The following is a 25,429-nucleotide window of genomic DNA, read 5'->3' as shown; positions in this document are numbered from 1 at the left end:
TGTGTGGTGCAATTACAGTGTTTCATGTTGCTCCCTTGTGGATAAAAGCCTCTGCAAAATTTTTAGACAGATGCTGGAAAATTCTAATAAATTTAAGCCAGATTTAATAAGAGATGCTGCTCCTAATAAATCACCTTTTTTCTTTCTAATATTCCACTGATATGAATTTCCTTCATTATGGCAGACACTCAATACCACAGGTCAATAAAGCTTGTGAAAAGCTATAGCCTTGTTTGATTCCTATGGGAAACATAAATGTTTCTTTAGGATACTGAGCAGACCTGGGAAAATGTTTGGGAAATGCATAGTAGCAATGTGGAGAAAAAAATTCCAGCTTAAAACACCACTGAAATCAAAGTTCACATTCTTACCAATTTTTCCAGTGGAAGCTCATGTTGTGTACCACATAGTTACGAGGTGAGATGTACTTGTATGCTTTCTGTCCCTCTCGAGTTCATCGCTGAGGTCAGGGCTGAGTTGGGGTCAGTTTGGCTGCTTTAGCAGCTCCAGCTGTTCAAACCTCTGCCAGCTCCCAGATGGGGCTAAGCTATGCTCTCCAAGCTGCTGTCTGTTCCCAGAGAGAGCCCTTCCTAGGCATTAATGGGGCAGCTAGACCTCCCAGTGCCAGCTCATGCCTAGCCCTGCTCACATCCACATCCTTCCCCATGCCCTTTGTCTGCATCCTCTGCTCTCCATTGGGGTGGCTGTGCGTGGTCCATGTGGGTTCCACAAGGAACTGTGGGCAGCAGCTGCTCTACATGAGCCTGGCTTTGCTGCTAGTCTCTTTCCTAGGGTTAGCCCTCGTCTCTCTTTCTCTCCAGCAACCTCTACCACAAGCTATCCAGCTTTCAAGTCTGTTCCATGGGCAGCTCAGAAATATGGCCTAAACAATGCATAAAATATCTTTTAATACACATTTAGACAAACTCCTGCACGTCTCTTTAAGGAGGGCTGTCAGTCCACTTGGCAATCCAGATCTTTTTCTAGTACTGGCATATTTAGAATTCAGTATGTGTTTTGATCTTAAACAAAGAACATGTTTATTTCACAGCTGATGAGGCATCTGCCATTGTCTTATAATCTTTGACATTATTTACTTTGGGCTACTGTCTGGTCTTTGCTGCTTTTTAATTTCTTCCTCTTTCTTCCGGAACAGTCTTTGATTTAATCACAGAGCAAAGCAGCAATTACCAAGAAATAGAAGAAGCATGCACAAGCCAGTAAAATTGTCTTGATATTTCCCTGTTTTTCACAGTATTTATGCATTTTTCATGCAAACTCTAGTCATTTATGATCACCACAAATGAATGGGCAAAAAATTAGGCTGTTCTAAAGCATTATATGTCACCAACAAAAAAAATTACAAGTTTTTAGCTGCATTTCATATGACTCTATGCAAAAGTTATTCATAAGGCTTGATTTATTATTTCTGTAAATAGTATGTGTCCTTTCTTAGAAGTGTTTTCTGTTGTTTAATAACATGCTTTGGCATTGAGAAAACTGACATCGCTCTCATTGCTCCTTGCTTTCAGTGTCAGTAACATTCAAGTAATTATCTGCCTGTTAAACAGAATAAAAAAGATTTTTTTTTACTTGTTGTTTTCTGGGAACAGCAATATGCTAGCAACAACAATCTAGCACTAATAAATGTGTGTGCCAAAACAATGAATAATCCTATGGAAGCGCTTCTGACATAGTGACTGGTACGGTGATCCCAACATAGACCTTTTGACTCGTTTTTTGGAAGCTTTCAGAAGCACTTAGATCTTACTCTGACTGTGCAAAAGGTACTTAGGGTTCTTCATGTGGGTGATAGAAATAATTTTGCTGAGGCTGACAACCGACCTTCTCACAGAAGCCACCTCTGTGCCCCCCCCACTAACAAGAACCAGGCTGTGCAAAACCAATACAACATGGAAAATCTCAATAGGTGCCTGAAGTTGATAGCCTGCATATGACTTGCACTTCTTCATGTCCCAGCACAGTATTGCATTGACTTGGTTAAAAACACACTGGTTTGGAAAAAACGTCTGATTGGTTTTCATTTAAATGTGACTCAAGGTAAAAATTGGAAGGAGGTGTAATTTTCACAGGTGCTGAGTTATTTTGAGCCATACTGTTATCAAAATTGAGAGTTTGAGTTGGGAATTGAAGTCCAAGCAATTGATAATGCAGCTCCACAGCCTGTCCTCCACCTTGCTCAGCAGCCTCATGTGAGTGCAGAGCTTCTCTGGCTGCCCAGGGCAGCAGTGCAGAGCGCCCCAATGTGACACACTCACATCTGTGCTCATCTTCTGTGTGAGTGGTCAGAAAGAAAATGAGTGGGTAATTCAGTGCATCTAACTTCTGGGCAAGTAAAGGTGGACATGAATTCAAAGCTTTTAGGGGACAGATTGTCCCTGTGGGAGGTGCCAGTGCGTAGGTCTGCTGCAGCAGGGGGGTCCGGGCAGCTGCTTCATTATGAGACTCCAAACTGCCTTGGTCTTACATGGCTACTGAGCTCAGATGAAACCTCTTGCTCAAGAAGCAATTCCAGCAGCTTAATACTCTCATTATTTATTCTTTCAGCCTCCTTCATGAGCAAATAGAGCCTCTGCTGTGCTGCTCTATGTAATGCCTAGGGTATCTGCAAGGTAGGTGTATATCACTCAACTTTACCCTGCCTTTGAAGTACCTTTCTTCACTATGAACATTTACTGTGTTAGGGATTTAGCCTACATTCTCAAAAAAAAAAAAAAAATCCTTTACATATTTTGTAGTATTTCCACAGATGCTATAATGCATAGAATGTTTCACAAAATCTCAGTTACTTTTTTCCCCTCAAAAATTATCCTATGTACAAACATCTTGATGGTTTATCTTAATGTGATTCATGCAATTTCCTTTTCTATAAATGAAATTATTAGCCTAGTGCCTTTGTTTAAATATGTTTCATGAAACTTCTCACCTCTTCACAAGCTCTCATTATCCTCCTGTTTGTTGAACCATGAATACAAAAATCCCTTCACTACCCCTATAACTGATTTTCTTTCCAATTTACCTTTGCTTTGAAACATCAACAAGCTGACTCTCTCACAGTACATAGTTCAATTACTTTTTTTTACTTTGATTGCTCATCAAGTTCTATAGGAAAAATAAACTAAAGAAAGCAATGCTAATTGTGATGGAACTTAATCACATACTTAATAAGAATGCCCAAAGCTCCCCCAGAGCGGGAAAGGCAGCAGCCCATGTTTACATGCTTTCCAGAGCAGAGGCCAGAAAAAGGAGGCCCAAGGGAGTGAATTATGTATTTATTTCCTTGATCTCTGGAAAAAGAAACCAACAAAAGAAAAGAGTTTCTTCTAATCAAGAAAGAAGGAAGAAGGCGGAACAAGTACTTCCGTGATGCGCTCTTCACATTAGATACTTATTATTTCTCTAGAAAATGACACCAAAATGCCTGGTAGGAGACAACAGTGTTCAGGTGGAAAAAATAAGAAAAAGGGAATAAGACTTACAACATTTAAAAATATTGTTTAAAGGGAGCTTTTATGAAATGGTTGCCTTTTCCATGCTAGAAAGAAATTTCTCAGAAAAGGAAGAAAACTGGTGCCTCCTGTAAGGAGGAGCACTTTTGCACAAGCTTGTAAACTTTGCCTTCTGCCCAGCCAGAGCCTCTACTCTACTGGCAGCACTGATGGGGAGTTCAGTAGTGCTATATCAATAGCCCATTCCTTGTCTTTCTTCTGAAAGACACAAAGCATTCCAGATGGGGAGAAGAGGGCATCATTGGGAATTGCAGTGCAATGTGACACAGTGTATCTTAAAGAATATCCCTAACAACATTAGCTATGTTAAAGCATTTCTGAAAATCCTCTGATTTGGCTAAAATGGAAGATAGAATTGGTGGAAAGTTTTTTACATATTCTGGATATAATGATATAGTTTTCTTTCTCTGTAAGTACAATTTTTTTAAGGTCAGAAACTTAATATATATCAATTATAATATAATGCAAGCAAGTTCCAAATATCTAAAGTTCTAGCATTCTCTTCCCTTGGTTATTATTTGACTTCTCAGAAATTTCTGCACTGGCAATATTTCATGGAACAGCTCCCACTACTTAATTAAAAAGGAATCCTTTTAATTTTGAATGATGATATGGAGGACCAGGAGACTTTCTAAAAACAATTCATTAAATGCACAATAATTATGCTGCTTGAAAGACTGATCTTATTATAAATAGTAGAAAATTAGCCAGCAACTTTAGATGGCCATGTGAGAAAAGTTAAAGAAGGTGACTCTAAATCTATGGCTTTAGTGTATTTTTAGCTACATGTTTCTGTTATTTTATATATATGACATCCAAGAAGTAAAAACTGTAAAATAAATTGCAGAAACATATGATAGTACCTGGAAATACAGACTAATGAGCTAAATGTCACACTTAATTGACTGTCTCTCTGCAAGACCTTGTAGCACACATCACTTGATATATGTCTGATATTCCATAAGGTCCTTAGAGGTCCTGTGCCCTGGGAGATTTCCAGGTATTGTTGTTGAGGGAGATCATAGACTGGGGGCAAAGGGTTAGAGGACTATAGCTGTTTTGGATTCATGTATCTACAGGACAGTTCTGTATTTTAAAAAGTCATGAAGGCTTTCCTTGGTAATGCTTCATAAAAATAAAACTATTCCTCAAATGTTTCAGATTTGGTGCAAGTGGGTTACATGTGGTTAGGAAATTTTATGAGCGTCCTCTCAAAATTACTTCTTATCTCATTAGTATTGTCTTCACTGCAGATGAAGTATCCAAAAGCCATGAAAATCATGCTTCTGTGTGATGGTCTGCTGCTGTTCTCACAGAGCTAAGCTTAATAATCATTATCACTGTACCTGTGACCACTGAGTCCAGTGAGAGATGGTGCACAGCAAGTTCTTCAAGAGGTATTGTAAAGAAAGAGACTAAATTGTGGACTCATTTCGCCAGGACTTTGGCTAGAATAAGCTAAAATAATGCCTCAAAACCAATGGTCTGTACTTATTTTCACAAAAATTACTCAGAGCTTAGATCAGAATGCCAGATCTTCCTACTTAATTACAGTGACAATGGTAATAAATGAGAGCTCTATCTGCTCTATGGAAGGCAATAACAAGAAAATAAATCTCTTGTATAGCACACTTTGATATATTGCTAATAAATTTCATTCAAACTTTGACAACATGCAGCTTCACATGGAACTAACAAATTTAAGCTTAGATGTAGAAGCAACCCAACTAAGGACTTCTGCCACATCAAGTGAACTTTATCCAAGGTCAAGCTGTTTATGCTACTGAAAGGAAAACTTGTCATTTTTGCAATACATAAATTACATGGTAGTAACCGAGGATGTGGGGGCTGAAATGCACAATTGCATTCTTTCCATGGCTCTTCTAATATACTCTACCCTCAGGATTTTGTGCAAGTACTCTGTAGGGAATGAAAGGCTAGAGGTCATGTGAGTGTATAATGTTTGGGGATGGTGCAAGAAATCAAATATTTCCTTAGAGACTTCTTTTTAATTAATCAAATGAAATATGTTTGTAATATCTCCAGTGCTGAACGTTTTTGATGTTTTATTCAAAAAGCCACACAATGTCTCTAGGTTACAGTAAAGAACAATAACTCATTCAGAGGCTTAAAAGCATGGGATGGTAGAAACCAAATATAATACGGTATTTTTATCCCTCACAGAAAACTGCATCCACAACATAATATTGGTTCATTAATTCAGCTGTGGTGGTACAAGACTAGTGGATGATTTAAGCAGAAAAGGTTCTGTTCCTCAGAAAGTAAGACAAGCAGAAAACAAAACAGGACAGGAACACCATTGTAAAGAAGAGATTTTGTGTGGTTGAGTGTCTGTGGATGGATACACACCATACAACAAGGCGTGGGCACAGTGCCTTAAGCAAGGCATGTGATCACCTGTACTATTTAATAACTAGCACAGACTGACCCTGCTGGTGAGTATTCTCATGTTCTGGGCACCACTCCCCACAGACAGTTTGGCTGCAGCTTCCCTGGTTTTGTTAACAAAACAGGGAAGAACCAAATCCATACTGCATGAGGAGGCCTTGGGGCCAGAGGTAGCTCCTGGCTCACTTTGTGTACAGGTGCACAGGGGGCTGTGAGGGGCTCCAAGGCCAGGCAGCACCTTTGCCTGTGGGACATAGCATCCCTTTGGGGAAGGCTGTTCCATGACCCTTTTTACAATCCCTTTTAAGTGTGTGCTTTGTAAAGCTTCACTATTTACCATGCTTGATTGGTGAAAATTTCTCTTTCATCTGCCTCATCCTGATTTTTCCCTTTCAGGCTGATAACAGAGATTGGAAATACAGCATTCTGGCACCTTTGTTAATTTGTGCAGAATCCCCTCTTCAACAAGATCTCTGGAAGTTGTGAACTAAATGTCACCAGAGACTGCACATGTATTTAAAATCTGATTATGTAAGTCTTGATACTCACTTTCCCAGGCACTGTTGTTGAATGCCCTAGAAAGCATCTCTGGTCAGGCCACCAAAAACGTCTCTAACCATCAAACCTCTCTCAGGTTTGGATTCCATTTGCAAATGCTCATATGTAACTGAAATACTGCCATTGTCAGACCCACTTTGTCAATGGCAATAAATGGTTTATGGCAGTTTCAGAAGATTGTTACTAGCCATAAATAATGCCATTTGTGCAATGGTTTTTGTCACACTGTTCTAAGGCTGTTATGCCAAAATCCTTTTGGGATGTACCAGTGGCTGGCTTAAGTGTTTTACTTGCTGCCAAGAAATTCTCCTTCTATGATTTTAATATGCAGTGGGGGAATGCTAGAGTGTTTATTGCTGGGTAGCCTAAGAGGCAAGCTACTACATTTTCAATCAGGTTAGCATTTTAGCTACCCCCATGGGCTCCTGTCTGGACCAAAATCTCCCTTTGCAAGCCAGTTTCTGATTGCTAATGTTGAGTTTCTCCAGCAGTCTCTTTCTGATGGCTTTGGCCCAGATTCCAGCCATGTCCTTACCAGAACTCAGTCAGCACTGCAAAGTCTCTGTGTCGACCATCTATCTGCCTTAAATCATCCTCATATGCTAGCAATTTTCCTTCCTTTTGGAAGCCTCTCCTTACAGACTTGCATCTTTCTTTTATTTTCACACAGAAATCAGTCCTCTGTCTAGGCAAAGCATTTACAACTCCATATCCCATACAGTGAAATGTCTTCTATTTTTTTGTCTTTTGGAAGAGGAAGTTCATAGTAAGACTCTATTTTTTTCACTGATATGAAGTTTTGACACTGAACTGGGTATCCAGCACTATGTTGTCACTGCCCCAAAGGTATATTGTAATGTAATTTCTTCTCCCACCAAATACCCTACAGAGATGTAGGACTCCCTAGAAGGACCAGATGTTCAAGGGTACTGTTTTGTGCCCAAGATTTCACCCCAAAAAATTTGGCTTCCAGTTTTGGCTTGATGATTGTCCTGACAAAATTATTAATTATTTGGCTGGGGAATACCTCAAGGAGGAAATTGGAGGACCTGGCAAGCAAGAGATAAGAATAATATGCTGCAAATACTGTTTTTTTCATCCAGTGACAAATGCAAGATGTTCTAAATTAAATACATCATCTTGAGATCTTTTTCACTGAGCTGTCAAATGCAGAAAGTATCAAGCTATGAATGAAAAGAAAGAAAAAGAAATGAAGGTTAGTAGTGACCGACTTTTCCTGCAAAAGTTTGGGTAAGGCAGAAGGGAGCTGTCTGTCAGCAGTGAGCACACTGGACATCTCTCTAATCATACTGGTCCTAGAAGGAGTTGGATGAGGTCCCAGAATGGAAACTTGGCGTTTGCCTAAAAGCTGGAGACAATGGAAGCTGTTCCTTCTGCCACAGATGAGAAATGGGTTGTATCTGTTGGCCCCAGTTCATAAGGGTGGACTAGTAGCTGGAAATCACTGACCAGGAAACAGGCTGTGCTCACCCTGAGGAGCGGGAAGATCTTCAAGGGTTTACGCACAGCAATGAGTGCTCTGTTGTTGTTTCTGTCTTTTATCTCCAGATATACCCAAGGTGCTGTTTATGCCACCTTTTCCGTGAGGGGGAAACAATCAGAGGCAGCATGGTCTGCTTGTGCAGATAGTTGTTATTGATGTGCAGGACAAAATAGGGGACATGCTGAGGAAATGCTTCTATGATAAATGGGCTGAGGAAAAATGAAACAGGTGCTTCAGGGAGGTGCAGACTGCAGAGCTGGGGCAAAAGTGAGCCACTGATACTCTGAGAGTGCTCAAAAAATTACTTTCTCCTTAGGTCACTTGAAGGCATGGTGTGAGTTACAGGGTTTTAACCTATGAACTTACTTCTGATGCGGTTTGGGGATGATACTTGTGCTTTATAAGTGGTTATGTAGGATGCCTAAATTTAGACAGGGTAGCTTCAACCACTATGCCACCTAGAGCATTTCTCAGTTCCCATTGTGGCCTTGGCTGAGCTTCACATCAGCGTGAGACCCAGGCTAGGTCACACAGCCCCTGTGATACAGCTGCCATGGGACACAAGCAAGGGCCTGTAACCCAGGATGGAGATAGGAGTGGATAGGAGTGGACAGTGGAGTGGAACAACCTGAATAGTGGCCTGGTGGCTGATACACCCCAGCAGCTCACTGTACCTCAGGCAAATTTGGCATTTCAGAAAATTTGAGACGTCTCCATGGAGAGGGCTAGCCTGGAATGACGATCTTAGCAAATACCATTGGTTTGTCTTGGTTGTCCTCCAGGAAATGTTTATTTACCCAGGCTTTTCCTGAAGAGTTCTGTTGTGTAGAACATCCTCACTGGGGATGGGGCATTGCAGTTCAATGAGTTTTTGCAACCTACACGTTTGTGATAATATGTGCTCTTAAAAAGGAAGCGACATCAACATCTCACTTCTGTCTAATTAGTCTTACCACAATTGTTGGATGTAGCATGCATGATGCCACTGTAGAAAGAGGTTGTACCTTTCCCATTCAGGCAGGGTCGCTGCATTCTGTGGCAGTCAACCAGTTTGTTTCCCTTGTTTTTTACATGGAGGGTACCACAAGAAAGAACAAAACATTCATAGATTGGGAAATATGGGAATGCAGGAACCCAAAACAAAATCCACTGGGGCAGCAGTACCCCCAGAGCTATGTGAGTGCTCCTTTCAGTGCTGGACCCATCTCACACACGGGTCAGTTTCTCTCAGCTCCTGCCTGTCAGGGGGCTGCTGTCACCCAGTTTGGTGCTCCTTGGTTAGAGGACTCACTGTCTGTTTTAGCAGGCTTTGTCAGAGGAAGATCCTTGCCCGAATACCAGTTAGTTTAATGCCAAACTGGACTTAAGCTAGAGATAGGAGGCAGCTCGAGGGAAAGGCTGGGCTGCCTGCTGCAGGTTCAACAAGCCATTTTTACCAAGATCCACCTCTTTACATTTTAGGAGTGCTTCCTCCATCCAAATACCTTATAGAAAGCAATATATAAAAGCAATAACACCGGTTTTGTTTGCAAAATCCACCTGCCTTATCGAGGCAGATACAACCCTGTAAAACTGAAAGCACCCAGTAGTGTATCCCTTGGTGGCAGGTGATTGCATCGCCAGTGCAGGCACTGGGACTCCTCTGCCTGAGTGAGCCACTTCTGCACAAGCTGTGCTCCTGGCTGGCAAAGGCACAGACAATGCTGGCTGTGCTCTGTGGACCACCAGCAAGAGGCAGCAGGTTTGGGCAGCAGCTGAGCTCAGCAGTGGGAGAGGGGCCATGGCAGAAGAGCTGCTGCATTCCCTGGGATTCCCTGGGATGCCTTTATCCCACTGTGACTTTTCACAGCGACCCCCTTTTCCACCAGTTGTTCCCTATGCACCACTGACATGATTTCTTAGTAAAAAACAATGACATTACTGGGGCCTTTGAAGAAGACTGTAGCTGGTTTGTGACTCTGCAATTCTCTCTGCCTTCCTAAAAGGTGTACAATCACTGTGCAGGTGTGTGAGCAGGCTGGGAGCAGCGTGCAGTGGCAAGCAGCGTGCAGTGGCAAGCAGGGGTGAACAACTCCTACCATCAACCATGGGTTTGGGCTGGGAGCTCTTCAGCCGCAGCGAGGGCCGGAAGCGGGTTCGGTCATTGAAGCTCCAGCTCTTCTGGACTTTGGTGGGGCTGCCCTCGGTGGCAATGTCAGCGCCTGGGGACCGGCGATCTCCCACTGAAGACTGCCTGTTTTTTATGCTTTGACCTCGTGGGCTGGCCATCCGCACCCGCTCCTTGAAACTTAGCTTTTGACTGTGAGAGAGAGAAATGTATTTTATTTCATAGTTACCTCAATCAATTTCTTTTTTCTATTGTATGATTATTGAAAATAATGTGTAAAAAATCTCACTGATATGAATGTTTCCCAAACACTTTTATTTTCATTGAATATATTTATAATATATTGAATATATTTTATTAATATATTTAATTTGAGAATGGAACTGATTTGATGTAATTGTTTTTTGATAGAAGCATTAGCATCGCCAGTCTATCATACAGTACAGAATAACCTTCTAAAGGAAATTAAAAATAACAAATAGAAACAATTTCACCCAATTATTATTCATTAATGTCTATGATGTTTTTTCTATTCCTCAAACTTGAAGGTTTGTTTCCATCTTAGTCAGCCAAGTTCAGTGCATTTCTGGCCATATCTTCAGATAAACAAAACCAAACTGTATTTTATTGTTACTGCATGCCATGTAGTATTGTCTGGTTTGAGTTTTTTTTAAGCAGGCAAAAAATACTGTTAGTGTATATTCATGCTTTTGCAGGATGTGGCACCTCCAACATTTCATATGCATGATTAGAGATCACTCATATCCAGAATTCCTTGTTAGAGCACTTACTTGGACAAGACAAAACCAAAATTAATAAAATATCCAAGAAACAGCATGATGACTGATTAATGGAAACGTAATGACATGGTGTGTGCTCCCTAAAGTCATTGCTGTGGATTTAGCTGGGAGCTGACCATGTGCAGGTGGTACTGGACAGGTAACAGAGCCCAGCCAAGCTCATGGCTGTGTCTGCTGCACCAGTTGTGACCCTGTGCTCTTATGGCCAGTTATAAGGGGTTTTCTTTCCCCTCTACTGTGCTTGTAATCCTCTCCCCCAGCCAGCTAAATGTGGGTTTTGTAGATTTTTCTATTTCCTGGTGCTTAAATTACCTTTCTCCAAACATATCTGATGAACATCCTGTGGTCACTGTGACTAGCTACCTATACTTTTTAATTATTTAATATTTTTGTCTTCGTTTGTCCCTTCCTGTAGCAGAAGACACAAAGAGCAAACAGAGAAGGAGTCTGATACCAAGGTCTGGAAACCTTGTTTTATATGCAAGGTTAAATTCAATTAGTTGAGCAAGGGAATGGTCACCTTGATCAGTGGTCCTGTTCTTTCAAGGGGAGAGATGATGAGGGCAATGCAGTGCCTGTTCATGGTATGGTGTTGCTGGGACTTGCAGTCCTACTGCCCTGGTGTAGGCTTTGCAGGGGGTCTTTTAAAACACCTTTACCAAAGACTGTCTACCTGAAAATTATGGTGGTTCTTGAAGTTCAGACACTTTCTAGTACTCTCAAGGTCTTTGCATTTAATTTCAGCATGCTCATAAGAAGTTTTGAACAGGAACAGATCCTGCAGATAATTAACTAATGCTAATATGGACTATGTGGTTCTTAGATGCTTAATCTACTGCATTCTGAAAATACAATGTTAATATGTAATTATATGAAATGGAAAATAGTTATGAACCTCTGTGGCCATGAAATGTTGAGATAAACGTATCTTTGTCCATGCATAGCAAAGCATAGCATTTCAGTCTGAGTACAAACATCCCTGAGAGCAGAAAGGATGCAGTTTGTTGCAGGCAAAACACATGCTGGGATGCTTATAATGTGATAATTTTCAAGAATACTGAAAAATGAGCATATCAATAGAAAGATTACTAGATAAATGTATTTCTATATGGCATGTTGGATTACTTGAAAGAATATCTTTACTATAATTTCTCAATGTAATCCCTTTCTTTTCTTGCCCAAATAAGCAATTGTTGAAATAAATACATCACAGGGATGAAAATGTTATCTATTTCCATTGTAAATTGTTACCCAATGCTGTGGCATAAGCAATACAAAAGACCCAGAGAACCTAATATTTGAAAGAAAAGTGTTCCAGAATTTAGCTTTGAATACAAATTACATTTCAAGACTGAATTATATTTCAGCTCAGGAATCTTTTGCATTTCACAGCAATGAAAATATAAACTGTAAAATATTTATTAACCACATTATTGCATTGTCATATTATACAGAATGAGGAAGAGAATCAAAACCGACTTCTTGTTATAGATATTATTCTTACGACTGTCCCCCTTTTTTTAACTCCCCTTATGGCTCAAATTGTACTTGCTATTGAAAAATGAAGTATAATAATGCTTTATTTTTTTTCAAACAGAGTTAAAAAGTTTCTGGACAGCTCTCTTCCTGCTGCACTAATAAAAATGAAAAAAAAAAGGGTAAACTAGCCATAAAAACTATCTATATAGATCATATTTTTTAATAACCACATCAACTCCAAAATATAAATGAAAATTTAAAACCGACATCAAAACAGCACATGTGTTGTTCTGTCAATTAATTTGTACTAATGAAAGCAGTGGCTGCCTTTAAATGATTGGTAGACATGGTTATTTCATTTATAAAAGCTGAATGGTACACAATGACTACTTAACCTGAATATCTTTAGTTCTCCAAATCAACGCAGAGAGGCAATGTTGAAAGGAACAGTAGGCATTTTTTTTTGTACTACAGACATTGTCAAAAGTGCAATGCTGAGAATTAAAATATTAATGTAAACTGCAGAGCTTATACTTAAAAACTCAAATCATGTCAGCTTTGTAGCAATGACAATGTACTGGCATGCCAAGGGTCCATGCAGAGAGTACTGCATTGTGAAGAGAAACACAGCCCCTGAAGGAAGGAGGGTTTGAAAACTCTCTCCTGCATCTTGAGATGCATACCCAAAGAGACTAGTTAGAGCAGTTCTTTGCTTCTTGGATCCCTGTTCCTATTTTGAGACTGGTGGGAAATGTTCCTGAAGTCACTGGGTCCTTCTCAGCACAGGCATAAATTGTGTGACTGATAGTGAAGAAGAAAGGTTGAGAGAAGAAAGCTTGTGCTTGGGAACACAGTGTCTTGGGGCTCTCCTATGTATGATAAATAACAGATCGTGAAGGAGTAATTGCATCAGAGCACTTTGAGCATACCCTGACCAGGCTTTTCCCTAGAGCGAAAGCCCCTTTCCTTATAGGATAAAGCCTAACTCCTGGCTCTGGATTCTTTGTTGCAATACCAGTAGAGATGGTGTTAAAATTGCAGAGTGAAGATAACACACCATTCAAGCATCTTTGGACATTCTGCATTTGAATCAATAGCCAGTGACTCCTTTAGGGCCCTTTATTCTGATTTAATGCTGGTTGTGTCAGTACTGGCTTGTGTGCGCTAAAAATCCTTCAACCTTTCAGGTCCTGTCCTATTATATTTTTTATCTTTCACCTTCTCCTCTTTTTTTTATCTGATATCCAAAGGAAATCCCTTGAATCAATGTAAACCTGTTAATTACCACTGGATATTCACTCATCCCCATAAGTATTCACAAACTTTGTGTGTTTGTCCAAAAGGCAAAAACCATGAGAAAGAAACATGAAAATAAAATAGCACGAATTCTTAAATCAAAAATAAATTACAATAATCTGAGAGATTCACAGCTGTCTCCAGTTATCTCTGCATTCCTTCAGATGTGTGTCTGTCCATAATTTCTTGTACTTTATATGGCTGATAATTTAGCCCAATTACTTGACATACATTTTTCTTCCTATGACAGAATTCCCTGGCAATGGTTATCTCTTTGGACCTATCACTCCTCTCTTCTTGCAGGTTGAAAGTTGCGGACTGTATTCTTATCGATAACACTCGAGCTTTGAAGCATCTTTGAGTGGAGATCAATTACAACTGGCAGCTGTAGAAAAGGAAGCAAATGACTTTTCTGTATTTGTCTGCCTTCTGAAAGGTCAGTTGTAGGATCTTATGACTCATTCTTCCCATTTCATGCCCAAGGCGCTCGCTTCCCTAGGACAGCAGATGACTTTCTAATTTTTATTTCTGCGTTTTCAAATTCTGCCTTTTCCCCTTTGAGCTATGAAGGAAGGGGTGTATAGGGACACTAGAGGTCACTGTAGCTTCACTGCAGAGGGAACCATCACTTTCTCCCGGTCCAAATGACTACTCTGGATTAGAGTGAACTGACAAATGCAGACAAGCCTTTGCTCTCTCCGTCTTCCACGGACCATCTCCCTATACTTTATTAACTGAGCATCTCTTTCCTTCCCAGTCCCACTTCCCCATTTGCCTGCCACCTTCCTAGATTTCTGGTCAATTTAAAACTTCTGCTCTGCCTCGGCCTCAGACCTGCAGCACTACTGATTGCTACTAGCCTTAATTTCACCTTGTTTTTCAGCTTTTCATACTGAGCCAATTGGTGGGAGCAGGAATAGGAAGAAATTGAAATAACTGGAGGGCCTGAGGGTGAGGAAGAAGGCTTTGAGTCTTGAGACAGAAGGTAAAACTGCCAGAAATTATCACCTGTGGCAAACAACAGCAAGCAGATGTACATGCCAATTTTCAGCAGTTAGCTACCTATAAATACAGGTGTTGGTTCTTACTGAGCCTACAAATTCTTTTACTGAAATTAAGCTAAGTTGAACAATTGCAAATGCAATGGATAATACCGTGAGACCTAAAGTTCAAAGACTTCACCACCAGTCTCATGCTAGGAGCACAAACTCAAGAAATTTTGTGTTGTATCTCATACCTTCAATAAGTAATAGCAAGAATTTCAGGCCACAGTATATTATAGTTCAATTGTCAAACAGAAAACGTAAATATTCAGGGTGCCTGTGCATTTTTTCCTTTTCCAAAACAATTTCTAAATGAAGAGAAACTATTTTGGTCCTAATTTTCTGTAATCACTTTGTGCTTCCACTGTCTTTTACATTATTTTTTATCAGTAAGAAAAAATGCGATCACTTTGAGATATGAATCATAGGCTTCTTCCCGTAAGATTAATCTATCTAGGAATTACCATTTTTGGTAAGAGACACAATTTCCAGAGAATTCAGCTGAAGCAGATGCTTGATTTCACATGCATTCCTCTACCTTACAGTACAGGATGCAGGCACATCACCCACAAGTGTGTCCAAGGGGATTCTTCTCAAGAACAATTGCACATTTTGGCTGTTGTAATTGCCTAGCATGCTATAGCTTAATATTCTCCACTAATAATTAGGTGGAGAAATCGACTGCCATGGTCATAAAAATCCTCTTGGACTTGGGGAAATGGCTTTACCCAAATATTCAACCCCAGTTTTAGACCTCCACAGGGCAATGCATTCCAAAAGTTGAAGTCTCAGGCAGAGAAGGGGAATGGGGCTTCGTAAAACCGCGATGTACTGCCACTGCAATTGTCTGGCTGGATGAGTTTGAAACAACTGGTGTTGCTGCCATTGTGTTAATGGCACTGCAGGCAACAAGCAAAAAGGGACTTACAAGCACTTAAAAATAAATAGGAAACATCATTTGGAGAAGTAAGGAACTTTAAAGCACTGAGGAGGGGAAGTGAATGGATCATGCACCTGATGTTAGTTGGCATTCTCAAACATCATGTGAATAGGCAGGATGCTGAATACCTATGTTTCCGAGGGGTGTACATCCTGAAGAGCTTCTGTTTATTACTACAAAGCTTACTAGGAGTGAGGGGAGATAGAGGACTCTGTTACTAAGCATTCCAGTGCTGGGTAAGGGGTTAGGTTTTCCACCTCAAGTTAGATTATGCATCATTGGCAATTTCTTTTTTATATGGTGCATGCAGAGTTGTTTACATTAAATCTACTTTTAGAAACAGATATAGTATAGGAGGTGAAAGAATTCCATAACATAATTTACTTGTTTCCCTCAGAACAGGGCTGAGTTTTCCCCTGAAGATCTTATATTGGCAAAACTGCTCCTTATTGCACCAGAGAGAATTGTCTGAATAGGGAATGCATATTCAGCCTTGTGAGTTACAAGACTAGATGGGTGACATTCATCCTTTGCAGACACCCAGTGCATGTCCTACACACAGTTTAAGACTGATTATGCTCTCTGTATGTGACAAGATTCATCAGTCTTGATCTAGTTTCCTGCACAGGAGCTATTTCAGCCATGTTGTATAACTGAACAGAGATAAATGTTTGCCTGTTTTCAGTGTGTGCATTTGCAGATATTAAGAATTTAAGATATAGTCTTTTAAAATAACTTGCACAACTCTGGAACTGATTTATAGAAATATCTAATTTATAGCCTGGATACACCAGAGAGGTTGTCTACCAATACTTTGATAAATTATTAATTGGAATACTTGTGCATAAAATTTTGGAAAATACAACATACATATTATTGAAATCAATCTGAAGCTGCAGCCTCATAAACACAGCTGTCTCAACTCAAATGCAGAGCAACATTTAGTCACCTAATGAAAGACTGCAGGTTTATACATGACAAAACGCAAGAATTAATTTCTGTAAATATAAGTCAATTTGGTAGGAAAGAAGATAATTAACTTTTCCCTAATACAACTTTTTCCTCACTGTTAGAAGGGAATATAGAGCAAAGAGCATGTTCAGAATTCAATCCAATGTATTGCTTGTGCTAACTCTTCTTCATTTAAAGAGTGAAACAAGAAGAATCTTAGTTCACAAAGCATCCCATGCAAGTCACTTAGCATGGCAGAAAGAAACAAGTTAAATAGTCAAGGACAGGTATCTCAAAGTACATTGCAGCAGTTTGCTTTTACATCTTTGCCACAAAAGACCACATACACCACATGTATTTTCAGTGATACAAACATACAGTGATATATCAGCATAAGAGCAAAAAACAGCCACTGAAAAAACACATATTTTTTTAAAAGATCTGTAGGGTTCTTACAGTAGAACATGATCTTAGAAGTTAACTAGTTCATTTTTACATATACACTAATTTGCAGCAGTGCATGTATTAAGTGTTTCTGAAGGAGTAAACATGTTCCATTCAGTGAAAATAAAGTGAATAAATCTGGCTAAATTGTTGACTTCTTTTAAAGCCACAATTGGGAGAACACAGCATGGTTTTGACAGCTGAGTGTTTGGGTTTTGTTTTTTTTTTTTTTTTTCATCTAGTTTCCAGTTATTGTAAGTAAGTTTGTCTCTTTTAGTGCTTGCTGGTACAACTGGGAATAACCTCTCCCCTCTGCAAAAATCCCAGTTTTAGAGTGATGTACTCATTTACTGGCAACTTCTCTGTCACCTTTAAAAAAATTTTTAAATGCTGCTGGAAATACAGCTGGTGAGTGCAAGAAGTTTGGATCAGACTGTAATAATTTAATGAACTCAATGTGAAAGCCTGTGGAGGTAATGTATACAAAAAGTCCCAGAACTGACAGAGCAAATCCTGTCCCCTTGAGTTCCAGTGACACTAACAGCAGTTACATGTGCTTGGAGGAGAAGGTCGGAGTCAGGTGCCAGAGGAGCGGTCTGGGAAGTGGTATGGGACATGGGTAATTGATGTGAAGACTGAATAACCCAGAAGCATTTGTGAACCACAGTACAACTCGGGGCTGGATGTATTTCAGGGGCTCATATGTCATCAACACTTTTTTCTTTGGCTTTTCAGCATTTTCAGCTGGGAGGTAAGGTCTGCTATTCTCTGAGCATGCTGATACCACAGTGCCAGCTGCCAAATGCCTGCTGATTCCCATCCCTAACGAGTTTCTGAGATAGAGTCATTTCTAGCCACTGAAGCCTTTCCTGTCCCTAAGGATTTGGGCTATCAGTACAGAAAAGACCAGCATTTTCTCCCACTGCCTTAGGACATGGCTCTCCAGAGCTCTGTTTACCCAGAGAGGACAGCCCTGCCAAGGCTTGCTGCTGCCAGCTGTAGGCAGTGATGCTCAGCTGGGATCTAGGATGGGTGGAAGCCCACCTGTGCTCCGGGCTGACAGCAGTGGGGCTTTCTTCACCAGACGTACCAGTCTGGCTCCTCTGCTTGAACTGAGCCATGGGGGAGTGCAAGCCATGCAGCCAGGAGAAGGTGAGACCCTGCAGTGCTGCTTTCCCCCCACCTCCTATGTCCCAAAATGCTCCTTAGGAGGGGATGACAGAAAAGCTGGAAAATGTGGAGACATGGCACTGAGGAAGCCTTGAGCGTGCTCCTGCAGAGCAAAGGTGACACCCAACCAGACCCACCAAAGGGTCCTCCCTGCAATGGAGGGTTGGTGGGCTTCTTCACATTCCCAAATGAGGCTGTATGTCTGTAACTTCCTCTGCAATTCCTGCATTGATTCTACAGCAGAAGCTGGGGACGTGTCCTTGCCCAGGAGCTGGGTCTGGGGAGGCTGGTCCGCTGGCTGCTCTGTCATTGTTCAAACTGAGCTTTTCTCAAAGCTACAGCATGTTAGATGTGTAAAAAATTGCCTATTTTTCCCGTAGAAAAACTGGGACAAAGAAGCAAATTTCAGCAGCATATGGGTTTAAAAAGATCCAATTTGTGATTATTATCCATCAATGGTTGCAGTTCATTGAACCTACTGTACAGAACCCAAGACATCTAAAAGCCATTAGGAAACAGCAATTTCACAGATAAAAGAAATAAAAGAAACTACAAACCTGCTAGAAGATTCCCCTTGTTCTTTTCTTCAGGTCAGGGAGTGGGAGGGAAAAACATACTTGTTATGCAGATAGTAATCACATTGCTTAGTTAGAGATGATGTTATATGTATGATAGACATAAATGGATATGTTAATTGGTGCACAACACACACGTTACATTGCAACCACAACAACATTCAAGCAAGACTCATAACTACAATGCTTCTGGAGAAGAAACTTTTCAGGTTTTTTAACACATGCATAACATGCTTAGTACATACCACTGCAGACTGAGTTGGCAAAGCACTTAGGCAAAATGCATTGCTGACACATATATAACAGAAAGCTGTAGTTTCTTATTAGATAAGTTATTTCTGGTAAATAAAAAGGTTCAATTTTAGCACAGCAATATGCTTATTTAAAATAAGAAGTAGATGCACTTTTGAGGGACAGTCATATTTTAGAATATTTTGTGTGGGATACAGCTTCATTATTTATGTAAATTTCTACCCATCCAGTTATACTAATGTTGCTTTCAGCCTGTTTGTATATGTAAAATATCAATACTTCATGTAACTTTTAATCTAAAAGCTCCTTTTAGTGTAGAGCAGTTTGGAATTAGAGTTAGGGTAATGGATTACTTACGGCTCTGTTCTTGTCAACTCTTTGAAATTCAAAGATCAGCTTTGGATACCCAGCCAAACTTCTTTTTGGCTGAGCTTTTTGGCACACAATTACCTTTTTACTGTCATGTGGATGTTCATCACCCAGCTTTGAGAGAAACCACTAATTCTCTTGCACTGTCTGCAATTAACAACAGTTAAGATGCTTATCAGAGCTTTCCCATAAGGCTCTTAGCGCTCTCCTTTTTGATCTTTATCAAGTGTTTTTTACTTCCTGATCTGTGCCCTGCATTGAATCAGTCAACTTGCTGCCTTCTGCTAAACCTTTTATTGAATTATTGAAAAGTCTTGGGCTGCCAGTGCTCTGTGAATTCTCACCCAAACTAGGATATCAAATATTTCCTGTCTGCCAAACTGTGGCAGCAGGTTTTTTGAGTCTTCTTCCACTGTCTGTATGTAAGACTGCGTATATAGTTTATCCTAAGGAAATACTGAACATATCAGAAGTTATGACAAAAAGGGGCAAATTCCCCGGTGCGTTCACCTGCAAAATAGCACAAGGCACTCTTTCTTTGGAAAGGTAGATCAGCAGCCTCAGCCTTATACAGAGGCACAGGCATAAACACACCACTGAACCAAGGAACAAGCTCTCCATTAAACTTAATATTTTTCTCCTTGAGCATAATTTGGAATGAGGTGAATCATTAACCGTGATGCATGAGTGGGTTGTTGGGAAGATGTTTTTTAATGCCTGTGCACTTTTAAGATAAATAGCAATGATTTGTATTTGTTCCTAGGCTCCTACATTATATTGATCTGATTTGTTAGTTGAAATTTCTAATGAGAAGATTTGAGAGGACTTAAGACAACAAACCAAGACGAAACAGACAAATACTAGTTCTCTATAAGCTTGAACACACATCAAAACCAGCACCAGCTGCCATATTTGTACCTACTTTGTAGGGCTGCAGGTATGCAAGGCCTTCAAATGAGGCTTCCAGGTAGCAATGGAAACTGATTTCTCATCAGCAGCATAACTACGCCATACACACTACGTGCAGGATATACCATAAAAAAAGAAAAAACAAGGCAAGAGGGAGTAGGGGATGAAACAAAAAATTGAAAAGCAGATTAGTAACCAATACAAGTTGTGTCTTTCTCTTATCATTCATAGCACTGATACATGCCTGAGGGGAGGAAGAATACTTTCATAATATCGCCAGGTGGCTGCCGTGTTTGCTCGGCTGGCGTCGGTAGAATAAAACCGCCAGGAAGCCTGGTATGGGGAAACAATAGAAAAGCACAAAGGAACCAAGACAATGGAGTGAGAGTGCCACCACACTGACCACGGAGCGAGGGGATTTTGCTCAGACCAGCATGTGCTCGGTTAGGCTGATTGAGGAAATGCCAGTACAAACCTACCAAAACTTTTGTGAATCCCAGTACACGTCATGCAGTAAGATGAGACTTACTGGCTCCATGAAAGCACCAGAAGATATTCAGCACATAAAGGTGCTCAGAAAAGCATTGCAGTGATTTATTTGTGACAAGTCCATAGGGGACACCCACACAGACTTGCAGTCTGACGTAAAGAAAATGTAATAATACATTCTGCAAATCTTAATGAAAACCAGACAAAAGCACTTAGAAGAAAAGAGAAGCATTCTCTGTGGTTTGAAACACTGAAATTATTCATTTTGTGTTTTTAAACATTTAACAAAAGTGAGTAACCAAAGCATAGCATTGAAAATGTGTCCATTGTTTAGATTTATAATGCATGTAGATAGTAAGGTGAGCCTTGGTTCTACGAGCTGGTACATGTTCCCTGATGTCAGCATAACTATATTAATTTGTACTAGCTGAGCATCTGTGCTTCCTGTATATTGTCAACCATTAAATGTCATCTAGGTATTCTTGTATGGAATCTAATACCCTGTGTTTTCCTACTGTGCATCTCCCAGAAACACATCCAGTCTTCATTAACAGATGGAGAACCTGTTACTCACTTGGAAAATTGCTTCATTGGTTGATCATTCTCAATGTCAAAAATTTCTGCATTATTTTTAATTTGAAACTCTTTGGTCTTGGCTTATAGCCAGAGTTACTTGTTATGTTTCTGTCTACTACATTAAATGGTCCAGTAGGTTCCAAGACTTCCTCTCTGAGCTCCTGTGTTCAAATAATTCTCAGCCTAAATATTTCTTATAAGCTAAGGAAATTGAGAAAAGTCTATCCATACCAAATATTTCACTTTTCTACAGCTATCTACAGGTAAAGGCTCTATCAAAGAGTCTATCTGTGGCAACAGATGAGTTAGAACAGACTAATTCTACAGTTTAACTGGTTAGAAAATAGACATTACCCTGATAAGCTAGAAACAATTAAAAAAACACCTGGGCACTGTTACAGGACCCAATGATATGCAGTTTAGACACATCCTGCATTTATGAACATGAAATTTTCTCCAGTTCTTGACCCATCTTTCCAATGTTTTATTTGCTTTCTCTGATACTCAATCTCACAAACTGTAGATGCTGAGTTGATATGTAGCATATTAGTATGAGCATCATCATACACAGCGGTAGGATCAATCTTCTCCTCATTATGTTTATGGTTCTGTATCTAAGGACTTTAATAAAACTGGGAACTTGTATGAAGCTCTTGACCCTTCTTTCCCAGTCTTTCTCCTCTGTATTTCTCATGCTTCGTCAAATCCTTTCCAGATTGACTAATGCTGGGATAGAGACATCTTATAATTATCTGGATTCAATTTCTAGATCAAGTTTTGTATTTGTTGCATTAAAATATTTGTCAGTGATCTTTTCACACTAAAAGTCACCCAGATAGTCCTTGGTTTTATTCCTGTGTGCCTGTCCTCATATTTCCTATGCTGGCAGGCCTTGTGCCTTCAGAAGATATCTCTACCAGCAATTTTATATTAGTTTCTGGATCACTGAAAGTGTTGAACCTGTGAATGAACATGTAAATGATGAACAGCCTTCATCATGGAATTCCACAACCAATGTCTTCCTTTCACAATGATTTTACTTGCTGAGAGTCAATGTCCAAAATCAGGCAGCTAGCTACTCTTAATCTATTTAGCATGCTGTCTTACTAATATTTTGGTTGAACTGTCATAAAATAATAATAATAAAAGCTGTATCCAAAACCTAAATCTATTATGTGTTCCCTCTGGCAACCAAACTTGAAAGAAGTAGATTACAATCTATGTGTTAGAAAATATGCCAAACAGTCATTCTAAAGTAGACACAAAAGAAGTGGAATTATTTTTGTTAACTATTCTAACAAATATTAAATTTGAAATATTTAGGATTTATTAATCATTGAACAGTAATAATGGAAAACATTATTAACTTTAAGAATGCTTCAAAGACAATCTGACATCTATCTGTACTTAGCATGGAACACTAGCATATCCATTCTCAGCTTCTTTATTTGGATTTACTATTTCAAAAATAAAACCCAGCATATATGGCACACAGGGAATACTTGGCATCCCAGGAAAATAAACTAGGACTCTAGGAGATTATTTCCCCCCTTCTATTTTCAGTGCATCAAGTAGAGTAAAGCTTGGTGCAAAATGATTCTTTGGAGTATTTTATCAGTTTTAACTAGGACTGAAAGTTAAGGAAAAAGCCTATGCAAAACATACCATGCCATGTTTTGTTAATTTGCATCATCACATCAGAATAACTTCAGACAATTTCAGACATTTTAAAATTGTTTGTGCCTACATTTCCAGCTTTTGCATTGACTCATAGTGAAAGCAATTCTCTGGGCAGGACACTTTTCATCTTCACCAAGTATATCACTCACTGAAATACTCTAAACCCTGTAGTAGATGAAAAGTAGCTTAATATAGGCAAGAGAGCTGTGCTGTCATTGGGTTGTCTAGGGATCAATTCTCTTTTTCCAAATGGCTTTCTGACTGCAGGCATGCATTTGGCATCCTTGCCTCTGTTTCTTTAACATGGATAGAAGAACAAAAACTGCATACAGAAATGCTGTGTGTCCTGTTATAGTTTGCCTTGATGATCTTAAAGGTCTTTTCCAACCTAAATGAATCTGTGATTCTGTACAGATTTATGGAAACACATAGCAGTCACTGAACATATTTATTTCATGAAACTAACCAAGCTGTTAAATATTATTTCCACAAAAGTTTCCAAATGGAAATAATAAGACTTGGTCCAATATGTACTTTAAATCATCTGTGATTATCTTTTTGGTGATTTCATATTTACCTGAATTAGACTTGCAGCTGGATTCCTTCTTTTTTCAAAGTGTTTCTGACGATGCTGTTCCTGCACTTTCAATGCAAATCCTGAGCCAAGGATGCCCTGCAATATCATTTTATCAATGTGTAGGTAGTCTTTGAACAACTATGCATCATTAATTACAAAGATTTTGTGAAGACATTACACCATATGGTTGCTTCAGATAACACATTTATGACCAGTGCATGACAGTAGAAGGCACAGAAGCAGTTCCCCTTTTCCTGGTGAAGCAGGAGATTTCTTACATGACACCTGGGGTGCTACCAATGACCACCCATTGCCTGGTTTTGTGCTACACTATGTTCCTGCAACTACCAAGGCCACAGAGATAGGTAGATATTTATAAAATCAAGCAGAAATACTCAGAGCAACTTGAGCCAGGAATGAGGAAATGACCAGCTGGCAGGTATGCCAGATATATATGGACATCAATGTTCACATCTGCAGATTACTTATTAGTTCTTATTAGAACTTTTGATTTTAGAAAAGTTAGAAAATGCATTTCTTGTTCATCTTTCCCATTAAATAATACCCATTGTTCATTCTAGAGGCTATGAAAAAGCTAATTATGAAACTTCTCCTCTTGTAGCCTTTTACCTTTGAGTAAGATAAATTTGATTCTAACTGAATAGAACCAAAAATTGAGGATATTTTCCTTCTTGACTTGCAAGAAATGTAATAATTTTGCTGGACATGTCTGCAGTATAAGGAAGAATATTTCCACTTGATTCTTAGTCAAGATAAAATACTATAAGAAGTGCAAAAGTTTCCCACATACCTCTTCTTTTACAGACAGATTCAGCACTGAAGTATTTATGAGGAAAACTAGTATCTGTATATAGATATGACATGAGGAACAAAAGTTGTGGCATCCCTAATAAGTAAGGGTATTCATCTTTTCATTGATGAAAAGTAGTGCTGCTAAGACTAGCTTTCTTGTTAGTGGTGACTAGGTGACAAAAGGAATTAATTACAGTAGATGTCAATAAATGTCAAGGATTCACAAACAGTTAATGGGTTATAATTATAATGCATTATAGTATGTCAAAGATACTGAAATACTCTTTGTAGCTAGAAGAAGAAACAAATGCAGTGCACCAGATTATTTAATGCTGTTGAAAAATGCAGATTTTTAATCTTGGCTTATCTATATGGTTGAAAACAAATTAAGTATTATAACATCCCTGTTTTATAGTGATCTACAGATAAAGTATATGAGTATTAAAATATCAAAAGACATTGCACAATGTCTTTGATATTGAAACACTACAAAAAATACAAATGCCACTTCTCATTTCATGCTTATTCAAAACTAATTTAAAAAAAAATAAAGGATATTCACTCAAAAAACCAAGAATTTATTTCTGAAGTTACACAAAATTTTAGTCATTAGATAATTGCCATTTCCCTTAGTCTCTTGAACATTGATAGAAACAACATAAATAAATTGCAATGTTTATTTACAATTATTCACAGAAAATGATATTTGCATCTTTTGCATTCAACAACATTAACCATTAGTTGATTTACTACTTCTACTCCTTCTAGTACTCTCTGTTGGTAACTTGTAGGGCCATACAAACCGCGCTATTAGAAAGACCAATTTTCTTCAATATAATCTAAGTTAAAAAACCATATAATGTGCTTTTATTTTTGTTTTGTTTTGAAAAATTTGAAAGAAAAGCAGTAATGTAAGTCACAATTCATAACAAAAGGAAGGATTTTAAGGATTTTCAAC

At 39.2% G+C, this 25,429-nt stretch overlaps 1 protein-coding gene across 5 annotated transcripts in view; it reads right to left on the bottom strand.

Moving 5' to 3' along the window:
* KCNQ5 (potassium voltage-gated channel subfamily Q member 5) overlaps positions 1-25,429 on the bottom strand; it is a gene marked incomplete at both ends in the record, with an annotated part of 274,706 nt that overhangs the window by 12,664 nt on the left and 236,613 nt on the right. The window contains 5 exons of one of the 5 annotated variants that reach the window (XM_084203203.1): positions 10,080-10,300; positions 15,795-15,851; positions 18,789-18,815; positions 20,350-20,444; positions 23,659-23,754. In XM_084203203.1, coding sequence (XP_084059329.1) covers positions 10,080-10,300; positions 15,795-15,851; positions 18,789-18,815; positions 20,350-20,444; positions 23,659-23,754 — 496 coding nt within the window. The remainder of the gene's footprint in view (positions 1-10,079; positions 10,301-15,794; positions 15,852-18,788; positions 18,816-20,349; positions 20,445-23,658; positions 23,755-25,429) is intronic. The other 4 variants (XM_084203207.1, XM_084203204.1, XM_084203206.1 and 1 more) reach the window with 4 other exon arrangements.

This window comes from Fringilla coelebs (genome assembly GCF_963513975.1).
Source record: "Fringilla coelebs genome assembly, chromosome: 3".
NCBI classification, from domain to species: Eukaryota; Metazoa; Chordata; class Aves; order Passeriformes; family Fringillidae; genus Fringilla; species Fringilla coelebs.
Note: the sequence above shows the minus strand (reverse complement) of the source record. Positions and strands in the feature narration are given on the sequence as shown.